General features: G+C 54.6%; 3 protein-coding genes across 9 annotated transcripts in view; 1 reads left to right on the top strand and 2 right to left on the bottom strand.

The window, feature by feature from the left end:
• Positions 1 to 27,806, top strand: part of RRAS (RAS related) — a 120,075-nt gene that overhangs the window by 36,755 nt on the left and 55,514 nt on the right. The window lies entirely within an intron of this gene.
• Positions 1,041 to 25,267, bottom strand: CPT1C (carnitine palmitoyltransferase 1C). Of its 7 annotated transcripts, none has more exons than XM_050771459.1 (19): positions 24,928 to 25,267; positions 24,486 to 24,596; positions 23,945 to 24,099; positions 16,928 to 17,067; positions 13,027 to 13,198; positions 12,623 to 12,724; positions 12,407 to 12,544; positions 9,517 to 9,594; positions 9,008 to 9,299; positions 8,213 to 8,408; positions 7,890 to 8,072; positions 6,736 to 6,841; positions 5,556 to 5,672; positions 4,331 to 4,495; positions 3,958 to 4,092; positions 2,848 to 3,000; positions 1,965 to 2,078; positions 1,750 to 1,842; positions 1,041 to 1,353 (listed from the first exon to the last, which is right to left on the bottom strand). In XM_050771459.1, exons 3-19 carry the CDS (start codon positions 24,083 to 24,085, stop codon positions 1,168 to 1,170), a joined length of 2,511 nt encoding a protein of 836 aa, XP_050627416.1. In that variant the 5' UTR covers positions 24,086 to 24,099; positions 24,486 to 24,596; positions 24,928 to 25,267; the 3' UTR covers positions 1,041 to 1,167. The 7 variants fall into 7 exon arrangements, with proteins under 7 accessions (XP_050627416.1, XP_050627418.1, XP_050627419.1 ...); XM_050771461.1 differs by lacking the exon at positions 24,486 to 24,596 and having other exon boundaries at positions 9,008 to 9,092; positions 9,192 to 9,299; XM_050771462.1 differs by lacking the exon at positions 24,486 to 24,596 and having other exon boundaries at positions 9,008 to 9,092; positions 9,192 to 9,266.
• On the bottom strand, positions 25,693 to 27,740 carry ADM5 (adrenomedullin 5 (putative)). The gene is given in 4 exon segments (XM_050771593.1): positions 25,693 to 26,065; positions 26,068 to 26,164; positions 26,360 to 26,375; positions 26,378 to 27,740. Coding segments are annotated over 4 exon segments (501 nt in total). The 5' UTR covers positions 26,475 to 27,740; the 3' UTR covers positions 25,693 to 25,774.

The raw sequence follows: 27,806 nt of genomic DNA, 5'->3' as shown, positions 1-27,806 counted from the left end.
TCTGTTGTCAGGCTGGAGTGCAGCGGCACAATCTCGGCTCATTGCAGCCTCTGCCTCCCAGGTTCAAGCAGTTTTCCTGCCTCTGCCTCCTGAGTAGCTGGGATTACAGGCATGTGCCACCATGCCCGGCTAATTTTTGTGTTTTTAGTAGAAACTGGGTTTCACCATGTTGGTCAGGCTGATCTTGAACTCCTGACCTCATGATCTGCCCACCTTGGCCTCCCAAAGTGCTGGGATTACAGGTGTGAGCCACCGCGCCCCAGCAACACTCAGTATTAACCATCACAGAGTCTCTGAAGGTGCAGTTAAAGACCTTGAAATGAGATCATCTCTCATCATCTTTGTGGCCCATCAATCCAATGCCAAGTGACCTTGGAAGAGAAAGGCTGAGAGAAATTTGAGACAGAGGAGATCACATGGGAAGACGGAAGCAGAAATTGGAGTTGGGAGACAAAGAAGCAAACATTAGAAGCTGTGTTTGCTCATCTCTGCTGGCCAACGTGACTTCACAAAGCCCCGGCTATGTGATGATGTGCAGCTCCCCAGAAAGATGCTTTGTAATTAGCCAGGCATGGTGGCAGGTGCCTGTAATCCCAGCTACTGGGGAGGCTGAGGCAGGAGAATCGCTTAAGCCCAGGAGTTCAAGACCAGCCTGGCGAATATGGCAAAACCCTGTCTCTACAAAAAAAAAAAAAAAAAAAAAAAAAAAAAAAAGGTAATTAGCTGGATGTGGCGGCACGCACCTGTGGCCCAAGCTACTTGTGAGGCTAAGGTAGGAGAATCACTTGAGCTTGGAGGTTGAGGCTGCAGTGAGCTATGATTGCAAGACTGCACTCCAGCCTGGGTGACAGACTGAGACCCTGTCTCTGGGAAAAAAAAAAGAAAAACCTGTGGGCCGGGCACAGTGGCTCACGCCTGTAATCCTAGCACTTTGGGAGGCCAAGGTGGGCGGATCACGAGGTCAGAAGATCTGTTCTCCTCCACCCTGGTCCTAACCTCTTCCACCCCTCCCTGCCCAACAGCATAGCAGACACCACACACCCAGCTCACACATCTTTATTAGCCTGGATATCCGGTGGCCAAACAGGCTGCCCCTGCCCTGTGTCAGCCAGCTGTGGCCATCTTCACCCTCATTCCCCGGAGAGGCCAGCCGCCTGCTGGAAGGAGTCAAAAGTAGGTGGATGTCATTGATGTCTTGGAGGCCCCAGTCTGGCGGGAGAGAAATCCACACCTGTGCCTGGAGTCCTCCTTCCCTGACCCTCTGAACCGGCGCTTAAAATGCTGTCCCGCCTGGAACAGGGAGGCCACATCCAACAGTGCATCCTCAATGTGCTGCCCCAGCCTGTGGGAATCCTGGAAGGAGAACGGTGTCAGAGCCAGGGGAAGCTGGAAGACAGGATCCTGGAGGCTGAGAAACAAGAGGGCTGAGGGCCTGGATTTCTGGGTCTGAGGGAGGAGGGGGCTGGGGCCTGGACTCCTGGGTCTGAGGGAGGAGGGGGCTGGGGCCTGGACTCCTGGGTCTGAGGGAGGAGGGGCTGGGGGCCTGGATTCCTGGGTCTGAGGGAAGAGGGGCTGGGGAACCTGGACTCCTGGGTCCGAGGGAGAAGGCGCTGGGGGTCTGGACTCCTGGGTCTGAGGGAGAAGGCGCTGGGGGCCTGGACTCCTGGGTCTGAGGGAGGAGGGGCTAGGGGCCTAGGCTCCTGGTTCCTGAGGAAAGAGGGAGTTGGTGAGTACACACGTTTGTCTCACCGTTTTTGTGCTTGATTTTTTGCTGGAGATGTGGAAGGTGATCATGTCATCCCCCATGAAGATATAAGAAACACCATAACCATGGTCATCAGCCTGGAGTCAGAAAGAGTGAAGGGAAGAAAATATCTCCAGTCTCCTCCACCCCCACTAGACAGGAGTGCAGGACCCCAGCCCCCTCTTTCCTCTAGGGGCCAGCGCGCGCCAGCTCCACTCACAGGCCCGAATCCACCGCCCGAGGAAACATAGTCCGGGTAATTCTGGACGTCAAACAGATGCATTTGCTGAACAGGGATCTGGCTGGTGGACAGCTGCCACTGCTCCGAATGGACCTGAGGACAGGAGCCCATCACATGTGCAGGACAGAGATCTGCCGTTCCGGCCCTTGGCTCCACTTCACTCCCTGCATCCCTGGCTCTTTCTCACCCCTAAATCCCGGGCCTCCTTCTCCCTGACCACACCCTTCTCCTGGCCATGCCCTATCTGGCCACGCCCCTCATCTTCTCACCAACCACGTCCCTCTCCCCTTCTCCCTCGGACCACGCCCCTCCTCTGACCACGCCCTTTCCTCCTAGCCCCACCCCACTGACCCTTTCCTCTTTTGTCTGCTCCGGTTGCCTGGTTGCATCTCCGCCTTCTGCCTTTCTTCCCCCGCGCTCCAGCGCTCTAACTGACTTCTCTGCTGATGCGTCCTTTCTCAACATCACCCTTTTTTTTTCGAGACAGAGTCTCGCTCTGTCGCCCAGGCTGGAGTGCAGTGGTACGATCTCAGCTCACTGCAACCTCCGCCTCCCGGGTTCAAGGGATTCTCCTGCCTCAGCCCTCCCAAGTAGCTGGGATTACAGGTGTCTGTCACCATGCCCAGCTAATTTTTGTATTTTTGGTAGAGATGGAATTTCACCATGTTGGCTAGGCTGGCCTCGAACTGTTGACCTCAAGTGATCCGCCCACCTCGGCTTCCCAAAGTGCTGGGATTACAGGCGTGAGCCACCGCGCCCGGCCTTGATGGGTCCTTTTTCAACATCACCCTCCTTCCCTGAAGCCTCTCCCTTCTTCCATGGTCTCCCATTTCCCTCTCTAACCCTTTCCCTGTGCCCCAACCTGGGTCAGGAAGGGCGACTGCAGGTGGAGGAATCGGGATACGACGTAGAGTGCAAAGAGGTGGCGGTCGACTCCCTGCCCGCTCATGGCTGCCTTCAGCAGAGCCTGGTGCTTGTCCACTGCCACGCGAAACAGGGCAAGGCACTGTGGGTCCTGGGGTCCCCAGGGAGGTCACAGGTCATGGAAAGACAGGAAGTCGACTTAGTGCTGGGCCTGCGGCACACCTGGCCTCAACCAAGCTTGCCGCATCCCTGCAAGGTGGGAATTTCAACCCATTTTACAGATGGGGAACTGAGGCTTAAAGAGGGGAACTCATGTGCCCAGGTTCACACAGCCAGGGACACCCAGGTGGGTTTCTAGGTGTGTCTGGCCCCAGAGCCCAAACTCCTCCCATGGAACCACAATACCTTGTAGGTGCGGGGGTAGGTGTGGGGCAAGGGAGCAGAAGTGGGGGGTGGGTGGGATCTGGGATCTGGGCAGAGGGGGTGCGGGGAATGGTGCAAAGGAAGGTCATAAGGTCACATAGAGGTTAAATGGGCAGAGTTACATTGTAAAAATGGAGTTCCGCCCAGGCCCATCGGCTCACGCTTGTAATCCCAGCACTTTGAGAGGCTGAGGCAGAGAGATCACCTGAGGTCAGGAGTTCGAGACCAGCCTGACCAACATGGTGAAACCTCATCTCTACTAAAAAAAAAAAAAATTAGCTGGGCATGGTGGCGGGCACCTGTAATTCCAGCTACTCGGGAGGCTGAGGCACGAGAATTGCTTGAACCCGAGAGGCAGAGGTTGCAGTGAGCCGAGACTGTGCCACTGCACTCCAGCCTGGGTGACAGAGCAAGACTCCATCTCAAAAATAAATAAATAAATAAATGGGGTTCCTTCTTGGGTGCTCCCCCAGTGCCCTGTGAGACCACCATGAAAGCAGATATCACACCATGCTGGGCTGTCTCCCCCATCGGTGAGCTCTTTGAAGTCAGAGGCCAGGTCTGATTCATCCCTTGTCCCTCGTGCCCCTTATGGAGGCTGGCTTCAGTAGGTCCCATCAATGTTTGCAAGTGGATGAGTGAGTACCCGGAAAGGACTGAAGCCTCAAGCGAGGCCTGCACCCACCGTCCTCTCTTTGTCCTCCATGGCCCTCACAAAGTTGCAGGCCTCCCTCGTGCAAGATCGCACCGTCTCCGTCCGGCCTTCCAGGAATAAGCGAGTCATGGCCGACTCATAAGTCAGGCAGAATTGACCCCTGTCCTGGGGGACAAGGAGGAAAAGAGGAATCTGTCAGCAGGGATCAGGAAATCTTACAGACTTGACCCATCTCTGTCCAGACCTCCAGCGTCCTCCAGCCAGCCCAAGAATGGTTGGGAGAGAGAATTCAAGATGGCCGACCCACAATGGCAACGACCACAGGGAACTGTGGAGGGGCAGGTCCTGGGGGCTCAGGTGGACTGAGACCCTGAGGGGGCTGTGGTTGGGGAACCCAGCTGACCCGGAAGTGGGCCAGTTGCAAGGCGATCTGGATGAAGCTGTCTGAAGAGAGGTGGCAGCGTCGGATGAAGCTCTTGCCAAATAGGGAGAATGGAAAGACATGGCAGTCGACATTTTCAGACAAGATCTTGGCTCCCCTCAGGGCTAGAGAGATGGAGGAGTGGATCTGCCAGAGGAGGAGGGAAGAGGAGTAGTTGGGGTTACAGATGGGGGTAGGGTGAAAGCCAGGAATGAGGCTGGAAGCGAAGGTGGACGTGGAGTTAGGGTTGCGGCAGAATACGGAAATGGGGACAAAGAACAGAAGAGAATTGAAGGATGAGACTAAAGATGGGGATAGGGGCTGAACATGGTGGCGCACGCCTGTAATCCCAGCATTTTGGGAGGACGAGGCGGGTGGATCACCTGAGGTCAGGAGTTTGAGACCAGCCTGGCCAACATGGCGAAACCTCATGTCTATTAAAAATACAAAAAATTAGCCAGACGTGGTGGCAGGCACCTGTAATCCCAGCTCCTCGGGAGGCTGAGGCAAGAGAATCGCTTGAACCCAGGAGGCGGAGCTTGCAGTGAGCCGAGATCGCGCCATTGCACTCCAGCCTGGGTGACAGAGCCGGACTCCGTCTCAAAAAAAAAAAAAAAAAAAGATGGGGATAGGCATGGCAGTGCAGACTGGAACAGGATTGGGGTTGGGCCACAGCCGAAGCTGGGGTTGGGAATGGAGGAGGGACTGAGAGTGGTTTGGGAATGGAATGGGGAAGGGGTTGGATATGGAAAGTGAATTGGAGGTGGGCATGGGTTGTGGTTGGAGGTGGGGTCATGACTGAGTACAGGATGGGGTTGGGGTTGGGTATGGGGTGGAGTTAGGATGAACATGGGAGTGAATTCAGGTGTGGTGGTGGTGTTGGGATGGGATTGGGCATGGAGTAGGGGTTGGTGCTGGGGTTGGACAGTGGTGAGTTGTGAGTCTGAAGCGAGTAGAGATGGGGCTGGGGTTGAGGATGGGATTGGCAATGGGAGGAGGGTTGGAGTTAGGGCTGGGGATGAGGTTCGTTTTGGGGTTTGAGGTTGTAGATGCATTTGGCCTGATTTGGAGGTGGGAGAAGTGGGGGTTTCAGGTTGGGGGTAGAAATGGGGTTGATTTTCAGGTTGAGATTGGGGGTGGGGATGAGTTTGGAGTCAAGGCTAGGAATCGTGGGACTTGGAGGAGAGGCCCAGAAACCCAGCCTCACCTGGTCTGGAAGGTCCCATTGCAGCCGCTGGGGCCGGGGTAGTGTGGGGTCCGGGTGCCCCTTGCAGTGGCCGTCTGTTGAGTAGCCCAGCTGAAAGCATTCTGTAGCCAGAGTGAACTGCGGACAAACAGAGGCTGTCAGAGACCCTTCCTCCCTGTGGACTGAGGCCATCTAACCGGGACCTCTTTTCATACGGCCCTTTTTGGGGTAGGGGGAAGTCTCTGAGAAACAGAAACCTCTGATGTTCACAGATGGGGTCTCGGGTTCATGTTCCTCAAGAACAGGACTAATACCAATACTCAACCGGCGTTTACTGTCCCTGTACTTCTTTTCTTTTCTTTTTGACAGGGTCTTGCTCTGTCACCCGGGCTGGTGTGCAGTGGTGAAATTATAACTCACTGCAGCCTCGAACTCCTGGGCTCAAGCTATCCTCCGGAGTAGCTGGGACCACAGGCATGTACCATCATGCCTGGCTAGTTTTTTTTTTTTAATGTTTTTTGTAGACAGGGTCTCATTTATGTTGCCCAGGCTGGTCTCAAACTCCTGGGCTTAAGTGATCCTTCTGCCTTGACCTCCCAAAGTGCTGGGATTATAGGCATGAGCCACTGCACCCAGCCCGGAGTCGTCTTCTTGCTCTGTAACTCCTCGCTGTGGGACTCTGGGAAAATCACTTCCTTCTTTGAGCCCCAGTTACCAATTCATCAAAGGAAGGTCCTCACCCCAGACCCTTTCTTTGCTGGGTGACCCTGGGCCAGCCTCTGCCTCTCCCTGAGCCTCAGTTTTTCTTTCTTCTCTTTTCTTTTTTTTTTTTTTTTGAGATGTAGTCTTGCTCTGTCGCCCAGGCTGGAGTGCAGTGGCACGATCTCGGCTCACTGCAACCTCCACCTCCTGGGTTCATGCAATTCTCATGCCTCAGCATCCCGAATAGCTGGGATTACAGGCACACACCACCATGCCTGGCTACCAGTAGCGATGGGGTTTCACTATGTTGGCCAGGCTGGTCTCGAACTCCTGACCTCATGATCTGCCTGCCTCAGCCTCCCAAATTGCTGGGATTACAGGTGTGAGCCACCATGCCTGGCCAAGCCTCAGTTATTCTTCTGACCCTAAGGCCCTGGAGAGGATGGTCTTTGGAGATGGGGCGGGGGTCCCCAGAACAAGGGAGGGCTGGCCGCCCTACCTCCCACATGTGTCCTGAGATGGGGCAGTCGGCCCAGGAGTGCTCCACGCTGAGGCCCAGCTTCCCGTTAGAGAAGACGATTAGGGTGAAGGATTTGTCAAACCAGCTGTCGGGGAGAGTTCAGAGGGGTCACCGAGAGCGAGGGGCAGAGGGACCTCGGAGTGCTTTCTGTGGGACTTGAGGGGGTTTTCTAGATGGGGAGATGTGGGAATCCATTGGGGTGCTGGTGTGGGGATTTCTAGGACCATTGGGGGTCCTCAGTAGTGGCCCTGGAGGTATCCAAGATATGTCTGGGATTTAGAGTTTGGGGATTTTGTTTGTTTGTTTTTTTGTTTGATGGAGTTTCACTCTTGTTGCCCAGGCTGGAGTGCAGTGGCGCGATCTTGGCTCACTGCAACCTCTGCCTCCCAAGTAGCTGAGGGTTGAAGTGATTTTCCCACCTCAGCCTCCCAAATAGCTGGGATCACAAGCACGCACCACCATGCCCAGCTAATTTTTGCATTTTTAGTAGAGATGAGGTTTCACCATACTGGCCAGGCTGGTCTTGAACCCTTGACCTCAAGTGATCTGCCCCTCTCGTCCTCCCAAAGTGCTGGGATTACAGACATGAGCCACCACGCCCAGTCTAGAGTTTGGAGATTTTTAGAGAACTCACTGAGGAAGGTTCAAGGCTTTTGGGGGTGCTGGGAGGTCAGTGGGACCCCCCTGGGGCCTAGGAATTCAGTGATGCCTGCCAGGCCTGAGAATCTCTAGGTCTGGAAGTCTGCGTCTGGGGCCATGGGTTTGGGGTGCCTGCATTAAGGCCTGAGGATTGAATGGTTCAAGTTCTGAGGCTGAGGTTGCCAAGTCTGGGGTCACGGCCTAGGGGTCCTGGGTTTGGTGGTCCTCAGATCTGGGGTCTCTGGGTCTGAGGGTCCAGCTCAGGGGTTTGGAGTTTCGGATTTGGGGGTCACTGGGACTGGGTTATAGGTCTTGGTCCCAGGTCTCCAGGTCCCAAAGCATTGGGTCTGGGGTCCTCAGCTCTAGGCAGCCGCTGGTCTACAGACTTTGCAGGTGTGGGCTCCAGGGTCTGGCTGTCTACTGTCGGGGGTCCTAGGTCTGATATTGCATTCTGGGGTGCCATGTCTGGGGGCCCCATCCCAAGACTGACTCACCGGTCATGGCCCTGGCCAGCCAGCAGGGCATGGGCATAGGCATCCAACGACGCTGCTGGGTCCTCCCTGGTGAGCCCCGCGGGCTCAGCGTCCAGTGACACAAAGAAAGCGGCCCCTTCCACTGCCTCCAGGGCCTCTGCTGCCTGGGTCTTCAGGGACCTTCGCACCTGGGCCCACGTGCCCCTGGAGGGCCCGGGATGTGCCTGAGTCCATCCTGCCCAGCCGTCACCTGGTCCCACCCTGCCCTTCCATGGCCTCAGGACACTGGCGGCCTCTGAGAGCCCCTGACCCCTGACCCCTGACCCCTGACCCCCGACCCTTACCTGGGAGCAGCGGTCAGAGCAGCCAGATGTTCCTCGTGGGGGCAGGCCGGTGAGGGATCGTCCAGGATTCGCTGAAACTGCTGCTCCAGGGCCCTCGGGGAAAGCAGGCTGTTTCGGGAGTGGGTCCCCACGCGGAAGAATCGGCCCCGGTGGAAGACAGCCACGTGTTGGCTGTCATGGAGGTGGCGGATGTAGTCTAGGGGTGGCGTTGGCAGAAGCGTGGGGACGGGCCAGACACATAAAAATAGCGACCATTTATTATATGCTGCTTAGGTGTCATCAGTTGTTCAAAGCACCCTAGTAATCATCAGCATCCTAGGACTTTTGGTTTTTGGAGACAGGGTCTCGCTCTGTCGCCCAGGCTGGAGTGCAGTGGTGAGATCTCAGCTCACTGCAGCCTCAACCTCCTGGACTCAGGCAATCCTCCCACTTCAGGGTCCTGAGTAGCTGGGACCAAAGGCGCATACCACCATGCCTGGCTAATTTTTGAATTTTTCATATAGATCGGATCTCACTACGTTGCCCTAGGCTGGTCTCAAACTCCTGGCCTAAGCAATCGTCCACCTCGGCCTCCCAAAGAACTGGGATTACAGGCATAAGTCACCGCGTCCAGCTCCTAGGTACAATTATTATCCCACTTTAGTGGAAGCTGAGGCTCAGAGAGGGTAATAACGTGCAGAAGGTCACACAGCAAGGATGCAATGGGTCCCAGCTCAGGCAGGCGGACTCCAGAAAACATGCTCTTAGCCACTATATTGTTCTGCCTCCATCAGTGGGGACAGGAGAGGGTCTCACCTTTTTGGACCCCTGGAATCCGCGTGGTGTTAAAGATCTTCTCATACTGGGCAGAGCATAAGGGACGCATTCCCATTAGCAAAGTCTGCAGGAAACCGTGGGCTGTGAGCTGCCTTCCAGGACCCCTGTGGCCCAAAGGCCACAGGACCACACCTCCATCCCCAGCCCACTGGGGCCCTCTTACCGGGGGTATCTCCTGGCGGTTCAGGCGGTGGCGGTACAGGAGGAGGGCGTGCACGGCATTCCCAGCGCGAGCTGCCTGCAGAGGCGTGGGTGTGACATACAGGAAGTCCTGGGGACCAGGAGAGGGGACGGCAAAACACCCGGGGTCAGGTTTGCCCTTGATGGAACCACTGACCCAAATACAGGTCCTGACCCCAAAAGAGGGCGGAACGATGAATCCCAGATGGTGCGTCCAGATCCAGGTCACTGAGCATGAATGTCACATTCCATCCAGGTACCCCAACCCTAGACCTGGGGCCTGTGAACCTCACCCCTCCCCTTCTCACCATCATGTAATAGTTGCTGTTCACCATCAGCGGATTTCGGGAGCGCAGGTACACAAATTCCTCCCACCAGTCACTGACCTGGGAGTGGGGTGGGGAGACACACAGTGAGGGGCCAGGGCCTTGCTGTGGGAGGGACAGTAGGACAGGGAAGGCCCCAGATGTTCCTGTGTCAGGCAAGGAGGATACAGCCAAAGAAGCCAGTCATCGTAGTCAGTAAATAGCAATCACCTAGAAATCCATAGAAATCCATCCATGGGGGATCAGTTAGCTAAACGCTGTTACACTCCGGCAGTGCCCTATTACATAGCTGTTGGAAAGAACAAGGTACAGCTGGGCGCGGTGGCGCCTACCTGTAATCCCAGCACTTTGGGAGGCTGAAGCGGGTGGATACCTGAGGTCAGGAGTTCAAGACCAGCCTGGCCAACATGATGAAACCCCATCTCTATAAAAATACAAAAATCAGCCAGGCGTGGTGGCACATGCCTGTAATCCCAGCTACTCGGGAGCCTGAGGCAGGAGAATCGTTTGAATCCTGGAGGCATTGGTTGCAGTGAGCCAAGATCGTACCACTGCACTCCAGCCTGGGCAACAAGAGTGAAACCCTGTCCCAAAAAAAAAAAAAGAAAAGAAAAGAAAAAAAAAACAGAACATAAATGTAAAATTTATAAAATAATAAATATGTGAAATTATATATATATGTGTAAATACATGAAAATTTTGGCCTTGCCAATACCATAATAAAATCAAACAATGAAAAACACAAAAGAAAGCACTGTGTCACAGTTTAGCTGGTCTTGTAGGGTTTGTTTTTGTTGTTGTTGTACATAAAATAATGGTGTGTATATCACTGGCAGTTGGCTTGGAGGTACAATAAAATATACAGGCCAGGAGCGGTGGTTCACGCCTGTTATCCCAGCATTTTGGGAGGCTGAGGTGGGAGGATAGCTTGAGCCTAGGAGTTTGAGACCAGCCTGGGCAACATGGCAAGACCCCATGTCTACGAAAAAGTTCAAAAATTAGCAGGGCTCGGGGGCACAAGCCTTCCCGAGTCCCAGTTACTAGGGAAGCTGAGGTGGGAGGATGGCTTGAGCCTGGGAGGTCAAGGCTGCAGTGAGCCGTGATCATGCTACTGTACTCCAGTCTGGGTGATAGAGTGAGACCCCTTTCAAGAAAGAAAAAGGAAAGAAAGAAAAAAAAGAGAAAGAAAGAAAGAGAGAGAGAAAGGGAGGGAGAGAAGGAAGGATGGAAAAGAGAGAGAGAAAGGAGGGAGGGAGGAAGGAGAGAGAGAGAAAGAGAAAGAAAGAGAAAGAAAAAGAAAGAAAGAGGCCAGGCACGGTGGCTCACGCCTGTAATCCCGAAGGGAGGAAGGAGAGAGAGAGAAAGCAAGAGAAAGAAAGAGAAAGAAAGAAAGAGGCCAGGCACGGTGGCTCACGCCTGTAATCCCAGCACTTTGGGAGGCCGAGGCAGGCGGATCACGAGGTCAGGAGACCGAGACCATCCTGGCTAACACGGTGAAACCCTGACTCTACTAAAAATACAAAAAAAAAAAAAAAATTAGCCAGCTATGGGAGGCTGAGGCAGGAGAATGGCATGAACCTGGCCGGCGGAGCTTGCAGTGAGCCGAGATCGCGCCAGTGCACTCCAGCCTGGGTGACAGAGCGAGACTCTGTCTCAACAAAAAAAAGGAAGGAAGGGAAGGAAGGAAGGAAGGAGACAGAAAAAAAGAAAGGAAGGAAGGAAATAAAGAAAGAAGATAGGAAAGGCGGGAGGGAGGGAAGGAAGGGAAGAAAAAAATATGCGTGTGTGTGTGTGTGTGTGTGTAAGTAGAATCTTGTCCAAAAGTGTGAAGAAAAACAAAAATTTAACCAGAAAAGCAAGGCCTGCCGTCCCCTTCATTGGGTTTGACCAACTGAGCCTGCCATATCGGTGCCCCTTGGGGCTCTGCCGCAGACCCTCTTCCCTTCCCCTCTCACTCTCACCACAGGTTTTCTCATCCGAGCCCAGTGTCTCAATGACCTACAATAGTAGATCTCACGGTAGCTTCCTCTGCAGCCTCCCACCCTCCAGTCTTTCCCCCACACCAGAGCTGACCCAGCCCCTTCCTTGCTCCAAACCCTCCCATGGCTCCCTAGTACCCCCAGGAAAGAGTCCAGGATCCTCAGTCTGGATTTCAGGCCTCTCCCACCACTCCTCACCATTCAACTCCTTTGTGGTTTTTTGTTTGTTTGTTTTTGTTTTGTTTTGTTTTTGAGACAGAGTCTCACTCTGTGGCCCAGGCTGGGGTGCAGTGGCACAATCTCAGTTCAGTGCAACCTCTCCTGGGTTCAAGCAATCCTCCCGCCTCAGCCTCCCGAGTAGCTGGAATTATAGGCGCATGTGCCACCACGCCCAGCTAATTTTTGTGTTTTTACACCATGTTGGCCAGGCTGGTCTCGAACTCTTGACCTCATGTGATCTGCCTGCCTCAGCCTCCCAAAGTGCTGGCATTACAGGCGTGAGACAGTGCGCCAGCCCTAGGTCCTGGAATTCTGGTTCAGTCTTTGGAAGATCAAGGGTGGAGCTCAGAATATTGGAGCATCTATACCCTTAACCTCAACATTAAACATAGAGAGCATATATATGTTATGAGCATATATATATAAATAAATACATATGCTTATATCTATATTTAAATGTTGAGGTTAGGCTACAGACGTATGTGAGCGGGGCTCAGTGTATTGGCCCTTGGGGGCCCAGGATGCAGGCCCGGGGACAGGCTCCAATCGCTGCAGGGGGCGTGTGGGTTGTGGGCGTGTCGTGGGGCGGGGCGTGTAGAACTCGCCAGTTTAGCAGGGCGAGCTTACAAACTTAGCCTTTCAGGTAGGGCCTTGGTGGCAGTGGCGGGACTCACATAATTGGACGCCCACCAGGACTTGAGCCTCAGGTACCACTGCAGCAGCGACGCCTGCAGCCTCAGGAATTCCTGCGCCAGGACCGCAGTCCAGTCGAAGTCCTCGTCGGAGAGGACGGGCCGGACCGACTCCAGGTACTAAAGGAGAGAAGACGGCAGGTCATGCCCGCGGCCCGCCCCGGCCACCCCAGCCCATCTGCGCGCTCCCAGGCCCACCTTGCGCACGGTGTCCTGCACAGAGGGCACGGGCTGGCGCGGCAGGGAGCGCTGGTAACTGAACAGCATCGGGTGGCGGCCGGAGAAGATGCGGACCAGGGCCTGGGGAGGAGGAGTTACCGGGTCATTAACCCCTCACTGGGACCAGGGAGTTGAGGGGGGCAGGGGTCGACAGTGGGACAGAAACCCAAAGAGAAGGACACAGAGACTTAAGAGCATCAGAGACCCCGAGAGAGAAAAGGACAGAGACCCAGAGACAGGGGACAGAGACCCAGAGAGAGAAGGACAGAGACCCAGAGACAGGGGACAGAGACCCAGAGAGAGAGGGGGACAGAGACCCAGAGAGAGGGGGACAGAGAAGTGGGTCCCAGGAGAGCTGAAGTAGGGCTATGCCCCTCCCATACCAGCCAGGTCTTGGTGGGGGAGGACATGGCTCCATGGGGCTCAAGAAGCCAGCCGTGGTAGGACAGAAGCAGCCTGAGGGCCACGTGCAGTGTGAAGATCAGGGTTCCCCACAAACAAGAGGCAAACAGAGCAGCTGCCAGGACCCCCCGGAGCCCATGGTGCTGTCCGCCCCTGCAGGGAGAGAAACAGAGGCTGGGCCTAGGTCTCCTGGCCTCAGAATCTCCCTCCCTTCCAGCCCCCTCCAGCCCCTGCACTGATCTTTTGGCTGTCAGACAGAGAAACCCATTTTTGTCATTTTAGTAGGTGTGAGCTCTGTCACCCCCTCCAGCCCCCTCCCCTTGTGGCAGCACCAAGCTTCCAAAGTCACTTTCCATGGAAACCGGTAGGTGCTTAATAAATGACAGCCATTATTTCTATTGAGGGGACACTTTTTCCTCCCAGCTATCACTACTCTAAGGCAATAGTTCTGAAACTGTGGCTCCTGGGAGCACCTCCTGGGAGCACTGCCTGGGAGCTTGTTGGAAATACACATTTCTGGCCCCTTTGACACCTAACAAGCCAAAATCTCTCTGGGTAGGGTCCAGCAATCAGCGTTTTTTATTGTTGTTGTTTGTTTTGTTTTGTTTTTGAGATGGAGTCTCACTCTGTCGCCCAGGCTGGAGTGCAGTGGCACGATCTTGGCTCACTGTAACCTCTGTCTCCTGGGTTCAAGCAATTCTCCTACCTCAGCCTCCCAAGTAGCTGGGATTACAGGTGTCTGCCACCATGCCCAGCTAATTTTTTGCATTTTTAGTAGAGACAGGGTTTCACCACGTTGGCCAGGCTGGTCTCGAACTCCTGACCTTAGGTGATCCGTCCACCTTGGCCTCCCAAAGTGCTGGGATTACAGATGTCAGCCACCGCGCCTGGCCGTAATCAGTGTTTTAACAACCCATCCAGGTGATACCAATGCCAGCTTAAATTTAGGAAAAGCTGGTCTAAAGCTACATTAAATCAGCACGTTTGTTTGCAAAGTTTGCAAATGTCACTTGGAGGACGTGGGTCAAATGACTTTCCCTCTATAGACTGGGTAAATCTAGCATTCTGGGAATTTTTTTTTGCGGGGGAGGGGTAGAGATGGGAGTCTCACTATGTTGCCCAGGCTGGTCTCAAACTCCTGAGCTCAAGCCTCCTGCCTCAGCCTTCCGAAGTGCTGGGATTAGAAGTGTGAGCCACTGTGCCCGGCATCCCTCTTGGAAACGTCTACATCTGGTCCTGGGTCTGTTCTTTGAAGCCATCTGCACCAAATGTGGACCTTCTTCCCCAGGAGGACTCATCAAAGAACTAGACCTGACATTTCACCTGCACCCGGTTTTCAAACCCTTCCTGAAGATGACAATAACACAATAAAAATAATGCAACCACTCCCAAGAGAAACTCCTGGCACTCTACTGACTATGGGACAGGCAGGATTTTTTTTTTTTTTTTGAGACGGAGTCTCGCTCTGTAGCCCAGGCTGGAGTGCAGTGGCCGGATCTCAGCTCACTGCAAGCTCCGCCTTCCGGGTTCACGCCATTCTCCGGCCTCAGCCTCCCGAGTAGCTGGGACTACAGGCGCCCGCCACCTCGCCCGGCTAGTTTTTTGTATTTCTTAGTAGAGACGGGGTTTCACCGTGTTATCCAGGATGGTCTCGATCTCCTGACCTCATGATCCACCCATCTCAGCCTCCCAAAGTGCTGGGATTACAGGCTTGAGCCACCGCGCCCAGCCAGGATTTTTTTTTTTTTAATTGAGACAGAGTCTCACTCTGTCGCCCAGGCTGGAGTGCAGTGGCATGATCTCACCTCACTGCAACCTCTGCCTCCGGGGTTCAAGCAATTCTCCTGCCTCAGCCTCCCGAGTAGGTGGGATTACAGGCGCCTGCCACCACGCTTGGTTCATTTTTGTATTTTTAGTAGAGACAGGGTTTCACCATGTTGGCCAGACTGGTCTCGAACTCCGACCTCAGGTGATCCGCCCACGTCTGCCTCCCAAAGTGCTGGGATTACAGGTGTGAGTCACCATACACAGACGACAGGCAGGATTTTGATTAATTCTTCCAAGCACTCTACGAAGCAATTATTCATACCCTCATTTTACAGATGAAGGCCTTGACAATCAAGAATGGTGAGGTCTTGGCCGGGCACGGTGGCTCAAGCCTGTAATCCCAGCACTTTGGGAGGCCGAGACGGGCGGATCACGAGGTCAGGAGATCGAGACCATCCTGGCTAACAGGGTGAAACCCCGTCTCTACTAAAAAATACAAAAAACTAGCTGGGTGAGGTGGCGGGCGCCTGTAGTCCCAGCTACTCGGGAGGCTGAGGCAGGAGAATGGTGTGAACCCGGGAGGCGGAGCTTGCAGTGAGCCGAGATCTGGCCACTGCACCCCAGCCTGGGCAACAGAGCGAGACACCGTCTCAAAAAAAAAAAAAAAAAGAATGGTGAGGTCTCTTGGCTAAGACTACATGACTAGAGATGGGCAAAGCTCATACTTTTTTTTTTTTTTTTTTTTTTTGAGACGGAGTCTCGCTCTGTCGCCCAGGCTGGAGTGCAGTGGTGTGATCTCAGCTCACTGCAAGCTCCGCCTCCCGGGTTCACACCATTCTCCTGCCTCAGCCTCCCGAGTAGCTGGGACTACAGGCGCCCGCCACCTCGCCCGGCTAGTTTTTTGTATTTTTTAGTAGAGACGGGGTTTCACCGTGTTAGCCAGGATGGTCTTGATCTCCTGACCTCGTGATCCACCCGTCTCGGCCTCCCAAAGTGCTGGGATTACGGGCTTGAGCCACCGCGCCCGGCCTTTTTTTTTTTTTTTTTTTGAGACGGAGTCTCGCTCTGTCACCCAGGCTGAAGGTATAGTGGCACAATTTTGACTCACCGCAACCTCTGCCTCCCAGGTTCAAGTGATTATCCTGCCTCAGCCTCCCGAGTAGCTGGGACTACAGGTGCGCACCACCACACCTGGCTAATTTTTGTATTTTTAGTAGAGGCGGGGTTTCACCATGTTGTCCAGGCTGGTCTCGAACTCCTGACCTCAGGTGATCTGCCCACCTCAGCCTCCCAAAGTGCTGGGATTACAGGTGTGAACCACAATGCTTGGCCATTTTTAAAAATTTTTTTCTTGAGACAGGGTGTCACTCCGTTGCCAGGCTGCAATGCAGTGGCATGATCTCAGCTTGCTGCAGCCTCGACCTCCTGGGCTCAGGTGATCCTCCCACCTCAGCCTCCTGGGTAGCTGGGACCACAGGTGAGTGACACCACACTTGGCTAATTTTTTGTATTTTTAGTAGATATGGGGTTTCAACATGTTGCTTAGGTTGGTCTCAAACTCCTGGGCTCAAGTGATCCTCCTGTTTTGAACTCCCTAAGTGCTGGGATTACAGGCATGAGCCACTGTGCCCAGCAAAGCTCGCACTATTTTTTTTTTTTTTTTTTTTGAGATAGAGTTTCACTCTTGTCGCCCAAGCTGGAGTACAATGGCCCGATCTCAGCTCACTAAAACCTCCACCTCCCAGGTTCAAGCGATTCTCCTGCCTCAGCCTCCCTAGTAGCTGGGATTTCAGGTGCCTGCCACCGTGCCCAGCTACTTTTTTGTATTTTTAGTAGAGATGGGGTTTCACCATGTTGGCCAGGCTGGTCTTGAACTCCTGACCTCAAGTGATACACCCACGTCGGCCTCCCAATGCCCAATGTGCCGGGATTATAGGGGTGAGCCACTGCGCCCGGCCTCACCTCCTTTTTCTTCATGCTATACCTTTATTAATCTGACCCAAATTAAGTCTCAGAGGTAACTTTTCTTTAGCAGGTACACCACAATGACAGAAGAATTTACTGGGTGGAGGGAGAGTGATTGGGGGTTACTGGGCTGGAGTGGGGGAACCTCACCAGTCGGGCAGCAACTCTTTGATCTTCTCCATCAGTCCTAAGGAAGGATCCAGCTGGAGGAACCAGGCAAGCTGGATGGCACTGAAGAGGAAAAGCCAACTGAGGGGGCTGGCAGGAAACACACCGGTGAGAAAGTCATTCTGTGGGGAGGAAAGGGCATCCATTCAATCATCTGCCCTCTCCTCTGTTCTGTGCCATCCTCAAACATTATTGAGCACCCAGTGTGTGTTGAGCCCTGAGCTGGATGCTCAAGATCTAGTAGGGAACAGAGAGATCCAGGTCTTGCCCTCAGGAAGGTCAGTCCAGAATGAAGTAAGTATTAATTGCTATAGGGCAAGAAACAGGAGGAGCCCTGTGTTGGCAAGTTACAGTTCAAGGGTATCAGGGAGGGTTCCCTGGAGGAGGATATTCTGAGGCAGGACTTCGAAGGGGAGGCTGTCAAAGGCAGAACAGACCGGGTGTGGTGGCTCACTCCTGTAAACTCAGCACTTTGGGAGGTCAAGGAGGAGAATCCCTTGAACATAGGAGTTCGAGACCAGCAGTGGCTCACGCCTGTAATCCTAACACTTTGGGAGCCTGAAGCGGGTGGATCACTTGAGGCCAGGAGTTCAAGACTGGCCGGGACAACATGGTGAAATCCGTCTCTAATAAAAATACAAAAATTAGCCGGGCATGGTGGCGGGTGCCTGTAATCCCAGCTACTTGGGAGACTGAGGCATGAGAATCGCTTGAGCCTAGGAAGCAGAGGTTGCAGTGATCCAAGATTACGTTACTGCACTCCAGCCTGGGTGACAGAACAAGACTCTGTCTCAAAAAAAAAAAAAAAAAAAAAAAAAAAAAGCCAGGCACGGCGGCACACACCTTAGTCCCAGCTACTTGGAAGGCTGAAGCAGGAGGATCACTTGAGCCCAGGAATTTAGGGATGAAGTGAGCTGTGATGGTGACACTCCAGCCTGGGTAACAAAGTAAGTAAGACCCTGTCTCAAAAAAATAAATAAATAAAAAAGTCGGGCACGGTGGCTCACGCCTGTAATCCCAGCACTTTGGGAGGCCGAGACAAGCAGATCATGAGGTCAGGAGATCGAGACCATCCTGCCTAACACGGTGAAACCCCGTCTCTACTAAAAATACAAAAAAAAATTAGCCGGGCGTAGTGGTGGGCACCTGTAGTCCCAGCTACTCAGGAGGCTGAGGCAGGAGAATGGTGTGAACCCAGGAGGGTTTGCAGTGAGCCGAGATCACACCACTGCACTCCAGCCTGGGCAACAGAGCGAGACTCTGTTTCCAAAAAAGAAAAAAAAAAAAAGCAAAATGATCCTGTTCAGAGCAGGGTCTGGAGCTCAGTAAGGCCTTCTAGAAGTACCAGATCATGGAATCAATGAGGAATGAACAACAGCACTGGGTTACTAACTAAACTCCTTTGGAAGCCTGAGAGAGAGAGAACTAACATTTAATGAGCACTTACTACATTCCAGGTGCCATTTACAAGGATTAACAATTTAAATCCTCCCCAAACTGTGTTAAGTAAGTACTAACATGACCTCATTTTACAAATGACAACACTGGGGTTTGGCCAGGCGCAGTAGCCCATGCCTGTAATCCCAGTACTTTGGGAGGCGGAGGCGGGTGGATCATCTGAGGTCAGGTGTTCAAGACCAGCCTGGCCAACGTGGCAAAACCCAATCTCTACTAAAAATACAAAACTTGCCAGGCACAGTGGTGGGCACCTATAATCCCAGCTACTCAGGAGGCCGAGGCAGAAAAATCGCTTGAACCCAGGAGGTGGAAGTTGCAGTGAGCCAAGATCCTGCCATTGCACTCCAGCCTGGGCGACAAAGCGAGACTCTGTTTCAAAAAAAAAAAAAAAAAAAAGGCCAGGTGCAATGGCTCATGCCTGTAATCCCAGTGCTTTGGGAGGCCGAGGCGGGCAGATCACGAGGTCAAGAGATAGAGTAGAGGCCATCCTGCCCAACATGGTGAAACATCGTTTCTACTAAAAATACAAAATTAGCTTTACGTGGTGGCACACACCTGTACTCCTAGCTACTCGGGAGGCTGAGGCAGGACAATCGCTTGAACCTGGGAGGTGGAGATTGCAGTGAGCAGAGATCACGCCACTGCACTCCAGCCTGGCAACAGACCGACTCCATGTCAAAAAAAAAAAAAGGCCAGGCTGGGCGCGGTGGCTCAAGCCTGTAATCCCAGCACTTTGGGAGGCCGAGACGGGCGGATCACGAGGTCAGGAGATCGAGACCATCCTGGCGAACATGGTGAAACCCCGTCTCTACTAAAAAATACAAAAAAGGCCGGGCGCGGTGGCTCAAGCCTGTAATCCCAGCACTTTGGGAGGCCGAGACGGGCGGATCACGAGGTCAGGAGATCGAGACCATCCTGGCTAACACAGTGAAACCCCGTCTCTACTAAAAATACAAAAACTTAGCTGGGCGAGGTGGCAGGCGCCTGTAGTCCCAGCTACTCGGGAGGCTGAGGCAGGAGAATGGCGTGAAGCCGGGAGGCGGAGCTTGCAGTGAGCTGAGATCCGGCCACTGCACTCCAGCCTGGGTGACAGAGTGAGACTCCGTCTCAAAAAAAAAAAAAAAAAAAAAAAAAAAAAAATACAAAAAACTAGCCGGGCGAGGTGGCAGGCGCCTGTAGTCCCAGCTACTCGGGAGGCTGAGGCAGGAGAATGGCGTGAACCCGGGAGGCGGAGCTTGCAGTGAGCTGAGATCCGGCCACTGCACTCCAGCCTGGGTGACAGAGTGAGACTCCATCTCAAAAAAAAAAAAAAAGAAAAAGGCCAGGTGCAGTGGCTCACGCCTGTAATCCCAGCACTCTGAGAGGCCAAGGCGGGTGGATCACCTGACATCAGGAGTTCGAGACCAGCCTCACCAACATGGTGAAACCCTGTCTCTACTAAAAATACCAAAAATTAGCTGGGCGTGGTGGCAGGCGCCTGTAATCTCAGCTACTTGGGAGGCTAAGGCAGGAGAATCGCTTGAACCCAGGAGGTGGAAATTGCAGTGAGTCAAGATCATGCCATTGCACTCCAGCCTGGGCAACAAGTACAAAATCTGTCTCAAAAAAAAAAAAAAAATGCATTTTTCTCCATGCAGTTTTACCACACACACAAGTATGTGTGTGTATGTATATATTTGTAGGTCTATAAATATATGTTTCTGTGTACGTACGTATTTAAACACAGGAAAAGGATGGCCACGTTTGTTTCTTTTTTTGAGACGGAGTCTCGCTCTATCGCCCAGGCTGGAGTGCAGTGGCGTGATCTCGGCTCACTGCAAGCTCTGCCTCCTGGGTTCACGCCATTCTCCTGCCTCAGTCTCCCGAGTAGCTGGGACTACAGGCACCCGCCACCATGCCTGGCTAATTTTTTGCATTTTTAGTAGAGATGGGGTTTCACCATGTTAGCCAGGATGGTCTCGCTCCCTGACCTCATGATCTGTCTGCCTCGGCCTTCCAAAGTGCTGGGATTACAGGCGTGGCACCACACGCGGCCAAGGATGGCTACATGTTAACACTTTAGTTGGTGGACTGGCCTGAGGCCCAAGGAGTCCCAGGGTAAGGGGGCAGGGAGAGGTTCTTTGGAATTCAAGGTGGCGGCTGTCTGCCAAGTGGAACAGATTTCACAACCAACAAGACCCTAGAGGCGTGGTTTAGCCTACTGAAACATCTCAGCTTCAGGAGATCCTCCTGGGCCGCACCCCCCCTTTTTTTTGAGACGGAGTCTTGCTCTGTCGCTCAGGCTGGAGTGCAGTGGCGCAATCTTGGCTCACTGCAATCTGCCTCCCGGGTTCAAGTGATTCTTCTGCCTCAGCTTCCCAAGTAGCTGGGATTACAGGCGTCCGCCACCACACCCGGCTAATTTTTGTATTTTCAGTAGAGACAGGATTTCACTATATTGGCCAGGCTGGTCTTGAACTCCTGACTTTGTGATCCATCTGCCTTGGCCTCCCAAAGTGCTGGGATTACAGGCATGAGCCACCGCGCCCAGCCCACCATCCCCTTATTTAACTGCGACACCCCGGCATCACTCTTCTCCACCCGATTTATCATTCACCATAGCACGTTTCACCATCAATATCAGATGACACTACAGAATGTCACCATACTGTATATTTTGCTCATCTGTTTTATTGCCTTCTCCCCCAACTCGAATGAGAACTCCATAAAAGCAGGATTCTGTCTTATTTATTTGTTTATTTATTTAGAGGTGGAGTTTCGCTCTGTCGCTCAGGCTGGAGTGCAGCGGCGCCATCTCGGCTCATTGCAATTTCCGCCTCCCGGGTTCATGCCATTCTCCTGCCTCAGCCTCCTGAGTAGCTGGGACTACAGCCCCCCGCTACCACACCTGGGTTTTCTTTTTCTTTTTTTTTTTTTTTTTTTTTTTTTTTTTTTAGTACAAACAGGGTTTCACCGTGTTAGCCAGGATGGTCGCGATCTCCTGACCTCATGATCTGCCCGCCTCGGCCTCCCAAAGTGTTGGGATTACAGGCGTGAGCCACTGTGCCTTGCCTGTCTTAATTTTTTCAGTAGAGATGGGATCTCCCTATGTTGCCCAGGCTGGTCTCCAACTCCTGGGCTCAAGCGATCCTCCTGCCTCAGCCTCCCAAAGTGCTGGGATTAAAGCCGTGAGCCCCGGCACCAGGAGTGATTCCATCTGTTGATCTCTGCTGTGTTCTCCATGCTAAAGAGGGCCAGGCCCTTACCGGATGCCCCATAAATATATGGTGAATGAATGAAGAACAACATCAGAAGCTAACACTCAGACCTCGCCATGGGCCAGGACATAAAAGAGTTAATTTAGGCCGGGCGCAGTGGCTCACACCTGTAATCCCAGCACTTTGAGAGGCCGAGAGAGGTGGATCACGAGGTCAGGAGATCAAGACCATCCTGGAGGCCGGGCGCGGTGGCTCAAGCCTGTAATCCCAGCACTTTGGGAGGCCGAGACGGGCGGATCACGAGGTCAGGAGATCGAGACCATCCTGGCTAACACGGTGAAACCCCGTCTCTACTAAAAAAAACATACAAAAAACTAGCTGGGCAAGGTGGCGGGCGCCTGTAGTCCCAGCCACTCGGGAGGCTGAGGCAGGAGAATGGCGGGAACCTGGGAGGCGGAGCTTGCAGTGAGCTGAGATCCGGCCACTGCACTCCAGCCTGGGCGACAGAGCGAGACTCCGTCTCAAAAAAAAAAAAAAAAAAAAAAAAAAAGACCATCCTGGCTAACACTGTGAAACCCCATCTCTACTAAAAATACAAAAAATTAGCTGGGCGCGGTGCCGGGCGCCTGTAGTCCCAGCTACACGGGAGGCTGAGGCAGGAGAATGGCGTGAACCCGGGGGGTGGAGCTTGCAGTGAGTGGAGATCACGCCACTGCACTCCAGCCTACGCAACAGAGCGAGACTCCGTTTCCAGAAAAAAAGGCTATCCTGTGAGGGAGGTGCTGTCAACACCAATGTTTTCCACGAAGGGAAACTGCAACTCCAAGAGAGGTGCTTGCCCAAGATGACACAGCTACTAAGCCGTGGAGTCAGGATTCAAACTCAGTCCTGACCCCACAGGTGTTCAAGACCCCAGTTCACACACAGGGGATGTGACGAGGGGGAGGTCCTGTATGGAGACAGTGCAAGAGTTCTAGAACCAGGAACTCTGGGACAGACATGGATGCTGGTTACACATTGGGCATGGGCATTCTAGAACAGGGACAAAGGGCAGGAGTTTGGGCCAGGTGCAGTGGCTCATGCCTATAATCTCAGCACTTTGGGAGGCAGATCACTGAGGTCAGGAGTTCGAGATCAGCCTGGCCAACATGGTGAAACTCTGTCTCTACTAAAAACACAAAAATTAGCCGGCATCACGGTGCACACCTGTAGTCCCAGCTACTCAGGAGGCTGAGGCAGGAAAATCGCTTGAATCCAGGAGGTGGAGGCTTCAGTGAGCTGAGATCGTGCCACTGCACTCCAGCCTGGGAGACAGAGCACGACTCTGTCTCAAAAAAAAAAAAAAAAAAAAAAAAAAAAAAAAAAAAAGCTGGAGATGATCCCAGCACTTTGGGAGGCCGAGGTGGGCAGATCACCTGAGGTCAGGAGTTCAAGACAAGCCTGGCCAACATGGTGAAACCCCTTCTCTACTAAAAGTACAAAAATTAGCTGGACATGGTGACGGGCACCTGCAATCCCATCTACCCCGGGGGGCTCAGGCAGAAGAATCGCTTGAACCCAAGAGGCAGAGGTTGCAGTGAGCTGGGAGAGATTGTGCCACTGCACTCCAGCCTGGGTGACACAGCGAGATTTTGTTTCAGAAAAAAACAGGCTGGGCACAGTGGCTCACACCTGTAATCCCAGCACTTTGGAGGCCGAGGCAGGCGGATCACCTGAGGTCAGGAGTTCAAGACCAGCCTGGCCAACACTTTGGGAGGCCGAGGTGGGTGAATCACAAGGTCGCGAGTTCAAGACCTGCCTGGCCAACATGGTGAAACACCATCTCTACTAAAAATACAAAAATTAGCTGGGCATGGTGGGTGCCTGTAATCCCAGCTACTCGTGAGGCTGAGGCAGGGAACTGTTTGAACCCAGGAGGTGGAGGTTGCAGTGAGCCAAGATTGTGCCACTGCACTCCAGCCTGGGTGACAGAGTGAGACTCTGTCTCAAAAACAACAACAACAACAACAAAAGAAGCTTGAGATGAAAGGGAGAAATGATAATTTCACCATAAGGTAAGGATATGGAGTTCTAGTAACTGAAAGTGGGTAGTTTTTGGGGGGCCCAGTTCCCCTCTTGGGTGAAAGAAGTGAACAGAAGTTCACAGCAGGTGAGGCTGTGGATCCCGGAAGTGAGCCAGGGAGAAATAACTAAAGGGGTCCCGGGAGCAGACATCGAAATTCCCGGAAAAAGTGGTGATAGGCTCCCAGAAACGGACCAACTGAAATGCCGGAAGTGAGCCTCAGACATGCAGGAAGCAGAAACCTGGATCCCCGGAAGGAAACCAACCAGCAGCACTCCTCACCCAGAAACGTGAGAGATGCCTTTTCCAGGAGCGCAGGCCAGAGAGGTAGATCTCCTGCAGCACAGGGGCACTGAGTTCCACTTCAGCCCCGTCCGAGGTCAGCGAGGTTCGGAAGCCCACGGCCTGGTGCGCTTCAGCCATGTCACGCTGGAGCCCTGGGAGTCGGGCAGAGTCACTCTTCAGGGCCCCAGCCCCTCCTCCCTCAGACTCAGGAGTCCAGGCTCCCAGCCCCTCCTCCTTCATACCCAGGAGTGCAGGCCCCAGTCCCTCCTTCCTCAGATCCAGGAGTCCAGGCCCCCAGCCCCTCCTCCCTCAGACCCAGAAGCCCAGGCCCCCAGCCCCTCCTCCCTCAGACTAGGGATCCCACGCCTCCAGCTGCCTCTCTGCGCTGACCCAGGACTAGCTCATCCTTCTCTAAGCACCTGAGGGGTCTTGCGGGTCCTGGTTTGTAGACCCGGAGGTTTTGAGGGAAGGACGTCAATTCGGGGCCTCTGGGAACGCGTAGAGAGGCCACAGGGATAGCTCGCGTTAACCCCTTTACCTGCTCTGCCAAGAACATGGTGCGGGGGCAGTGCCCTCCCCCCTAATACAGGACTCTGAAGATTCGGGGGTAGGTGGAGGAGGGAAACTGGTCCAGGCTGAGTTGCGGGGTCTTGAGAAAAACATTAGTTTTAGACCCATATGAAACAAACACCTATTAGATATTGACGCTGTCCACCCCATTTCCGCTTCTCATGCCAAGGCAAGGGGGGTGGTGTCTATAAATTCATCTGCTCTGAGGTGGCCCAGCGTCCCCTCCCCCTGCCCGGGCTGGAGAGGATGGGGAAGGAAGCACCCACTGCGCATGCCTCGCAGCCTGGGATGCTGAGACTGTGAGCGGAGGCGAGCGTCGAGGACAAGTGATGGAGAGGCTTGCACGCCCAACCCTAGACACAGGACTCCAGCCCCCTCAGGAGCCCGAGCCCCTGGGGTCCAATACTTACCACGTTGAATCAGGGGTCCGCTGATCGGATCCTGGGGTCCAAACCCGAGTCCACCCCCGCCCCCGGATTTTGAGCGCCGGCCCCAAATCTCCGGCTTGCGTATGTCCAATCCCAGTGCAAGGAGTCCACCACCGGGTCGACGGGCCTTTGGAGTCCTGCCCACTCCCAGATCACCGTCACCCAGAAACCCCGATTCCTGTCTCTAGTGTCCCTAGCCGGGTATTCAGGTCCCGGGTTTTATCCCCGCCTCCTTCCAATCCCCGCGTTCTATCCCCGCCCCCTTAGAGCCACGGCGTCCAATCCCCTCCATCCGTTCGATCCCCAGTCCTCTGTCTCCTTTTACCCGGCCAGATTCTCCACCATTTGGCCGCTCGCATTCTGCGCAGCTGTTCGCAACTCGGGTTTCTGGGCTCCTCACTCGGCGCATTGTCTCTTAATCTGTCTCTTCGAGGAACAAGGCTCACCTGGGAGGCCACAGCCCACCCCTAAGTGCATTGTAACGTCAGGCGCGTAGGGTGCCGGAGCAAATCTCAGCCCTTTCACGCCAGGGAGGGAGGAGGGATGTTTGGCGGTAAGGAGGGCCCACCAAAACCACCCACGGAAGGTGCATGGATTGAGTTGGCAAGAAGGAGGCGCTACAGCGGGTTGGATTCAAGGTAGACAGTGGGACTTCCGTGAGGGAGAAGCAGCATGGATAACGGAGAAGGGTGTATTAGAGACCCAGCCCCGACTGAGAGGTCGAAATAGGTACAGGGAAGCAGAGACTGAAACACGGAACTCTCGTTTATTCGGCTTTGGGCGTCAGTGTTCTTCGTCCAGCCTGGTCCCTTGTGTTCCTGGGTCCAACCTAGTCACAGCCCGGGGAGGGACTGGGGAAGGCGGTTTCAGGGGCTGGAGTTAGGGGAGAAGACACGTGGGGTAGAAGCTCCAATATACGGATAGGCAAACTGAAGCCGAGGAGGGGACGAGCCGTGCCGGAGGTCACCCAGCGAGCTGGGCACTGCGCTGGCCCCCTCGCTGCAGGCCGGAGTCCTGGGAACCGAGCCGGGCTTCCGCCTCGCGCCACCGGCGGCGCCCATAGCTGTAGGGGTCCTGGGGCTCGCGGCTGGCCTTCCCTGAGGGCTCCTTGGTGGAGGCAGAGCGAATCCATTGTATGATCTCCGCCAGGCGGTGGGTCCGGCATACGCCCAGGTAACAGACGTGCCCGCGGTGCTGGGGGACCTGGTGCTGGCCTCGCCTGGAGAGGGAGCGTGGGAGAAAACCGGGTTCAAACCGAACTGAGAAATGGGGCGTGATGGAGGTGGGCACCCAAGCACTCCAAGACCAGCGGGGAGCGCTTACAGATCACCCGGCCGTTCCGCGGCCGGGAGGGGGCGCGCGCCCTTTACGGTCTCCTTCCTGCCCCGTCCCTGCTGCCACCGAGGTTTCTCACCTGGCTGCAGTATCCGGGTCCCCTGGGCGGAGAAGGCGAGGAGCAACAGCAGGATGAGGATGTGGGCAGGGCGGGTCAGGATCCGTGGCCTGGAGTTGCAGCCACACGACCCCATTCCGGCGCCGGGCTGATCGCCTCTGGGTGCGGCTCTGGAGCCAGGAGCCAGGGCCAGTCCCCACTTCCCAGGCGGGGAACACTGAGGCCAAAAGTCTGTGGGAAAAGGCCGCACCACACCAGAGGGGCAGGATTCGAACTCGGGTCCCAGCTTCACGCACCGCGGCTCCAGAGCCCTCACTGGGGGTGCAGGTCACACCAGCGCTGTCTATCCCCCTGGGAGGTCTGTGGAGACTCATCCACCTTAAAGCATGGGGAAGTGGGGCGGGGCCGATGACACCCACAGGTAGAGCTAAGCAGCGGGATTCCACGAAAAGGGGTGGAGGCAGGGAAGCGCTGGCTCCGGTTGTAGATGTGACCTCACCCTCACCCCGTAGTCGTCGGGAAGCTGTTTAGAGACCCTGGAACCTCGGGGGGCCAGGCAATGCAGGACGAGTGCGCATGCGGCCCCCTGGAGGGTGTGGAGCGAGGGAGACCACAAACACGCCAAGGAGCGCCCCTCCGTTAGAAAACAAGGCCAAGGTGTCAGGCACCCGCCAGTGAGGGCTCCAGATGCACTGAAGCAGGTGTAGCCAGGGCTGTGTCAATGTGGAGGTCCAGTGCACAGTGTTGTGGGGACCCAGGACCCCATGGCCAGGCTCTGAGGGTGGAAGGGTGGGTGCAGACTCCATGGCTGCAGCAGAGGCAGAGGGGCCTCGTCTTCGCCTCTGTTAAGATGGGTAGGCCCTGCCACCTTTGAGCTGCAACTCCCACTGACCTCCATGGAGGGCAAGTCCCCAGCCCTAAGCCCCAAGCCATGCTAGGGGAGGAAGCAGGGCCACACCCCCACAAGAAATTCTATCCTCCCCAACATACACCCCCAACCCACTCAGTGTCCCCGGCTGCAGAGGGCTGGGCACAGTTGGGCCTTGGAGGGACCCAAACAGGAAAAAACAGCCAGAGAGGTACAATGTGAGTGTTGGGGGAAGGTGGGGAGACTGTTCTGGGAAACTTGAGGGCTGGCTGTGCTGGAACGCCAACCCCATCCCCCACCAGGCAGGAGGACACAGGGGCACCGCAGAGGGGAGGGGCGCAGACCCAGGAGGGGATGAAGAGTGGGACAAAGACCCTGAGAGACAGCTGTGGATGGGAGGGAGCCTGAGAGAGCCGTGGAGGGGAGGGAAGCCGGAGGGGAGAGACCCTGAGAGAGAGCCGTGGAGGGGAGCCAGAGGCCTAGCGACAGGGGAGGGGAGATGCAGATCCACAGAATGGCAGCCACCAGCAGGCTCCAAGGCCGGTCCCCCCACTGCTCAGGCTGGCACCTCAGCACCTGCGAAGGAAACCCCAAACCTCC

Source organism: Macaca thibetana, chromosome 19 (assembly GCF_024542745.1).
Source record: "Macaca thibetana thibetana isolate TM-01 chromosome 19, ASM2454274v1, whole genome shotgun sequence".
Taxonomy (NCBI): domain Eukaryota; kingdom Metazoa; phylum Chordata; class Mammalia; order Primates; family Cercopithecidae; genus Macaca; species Macaca thibetana.
Note: the sequence above shows the minus strand (reverse complement) of the source record. Positions and strands in the feature narration are given on the sequence as shown.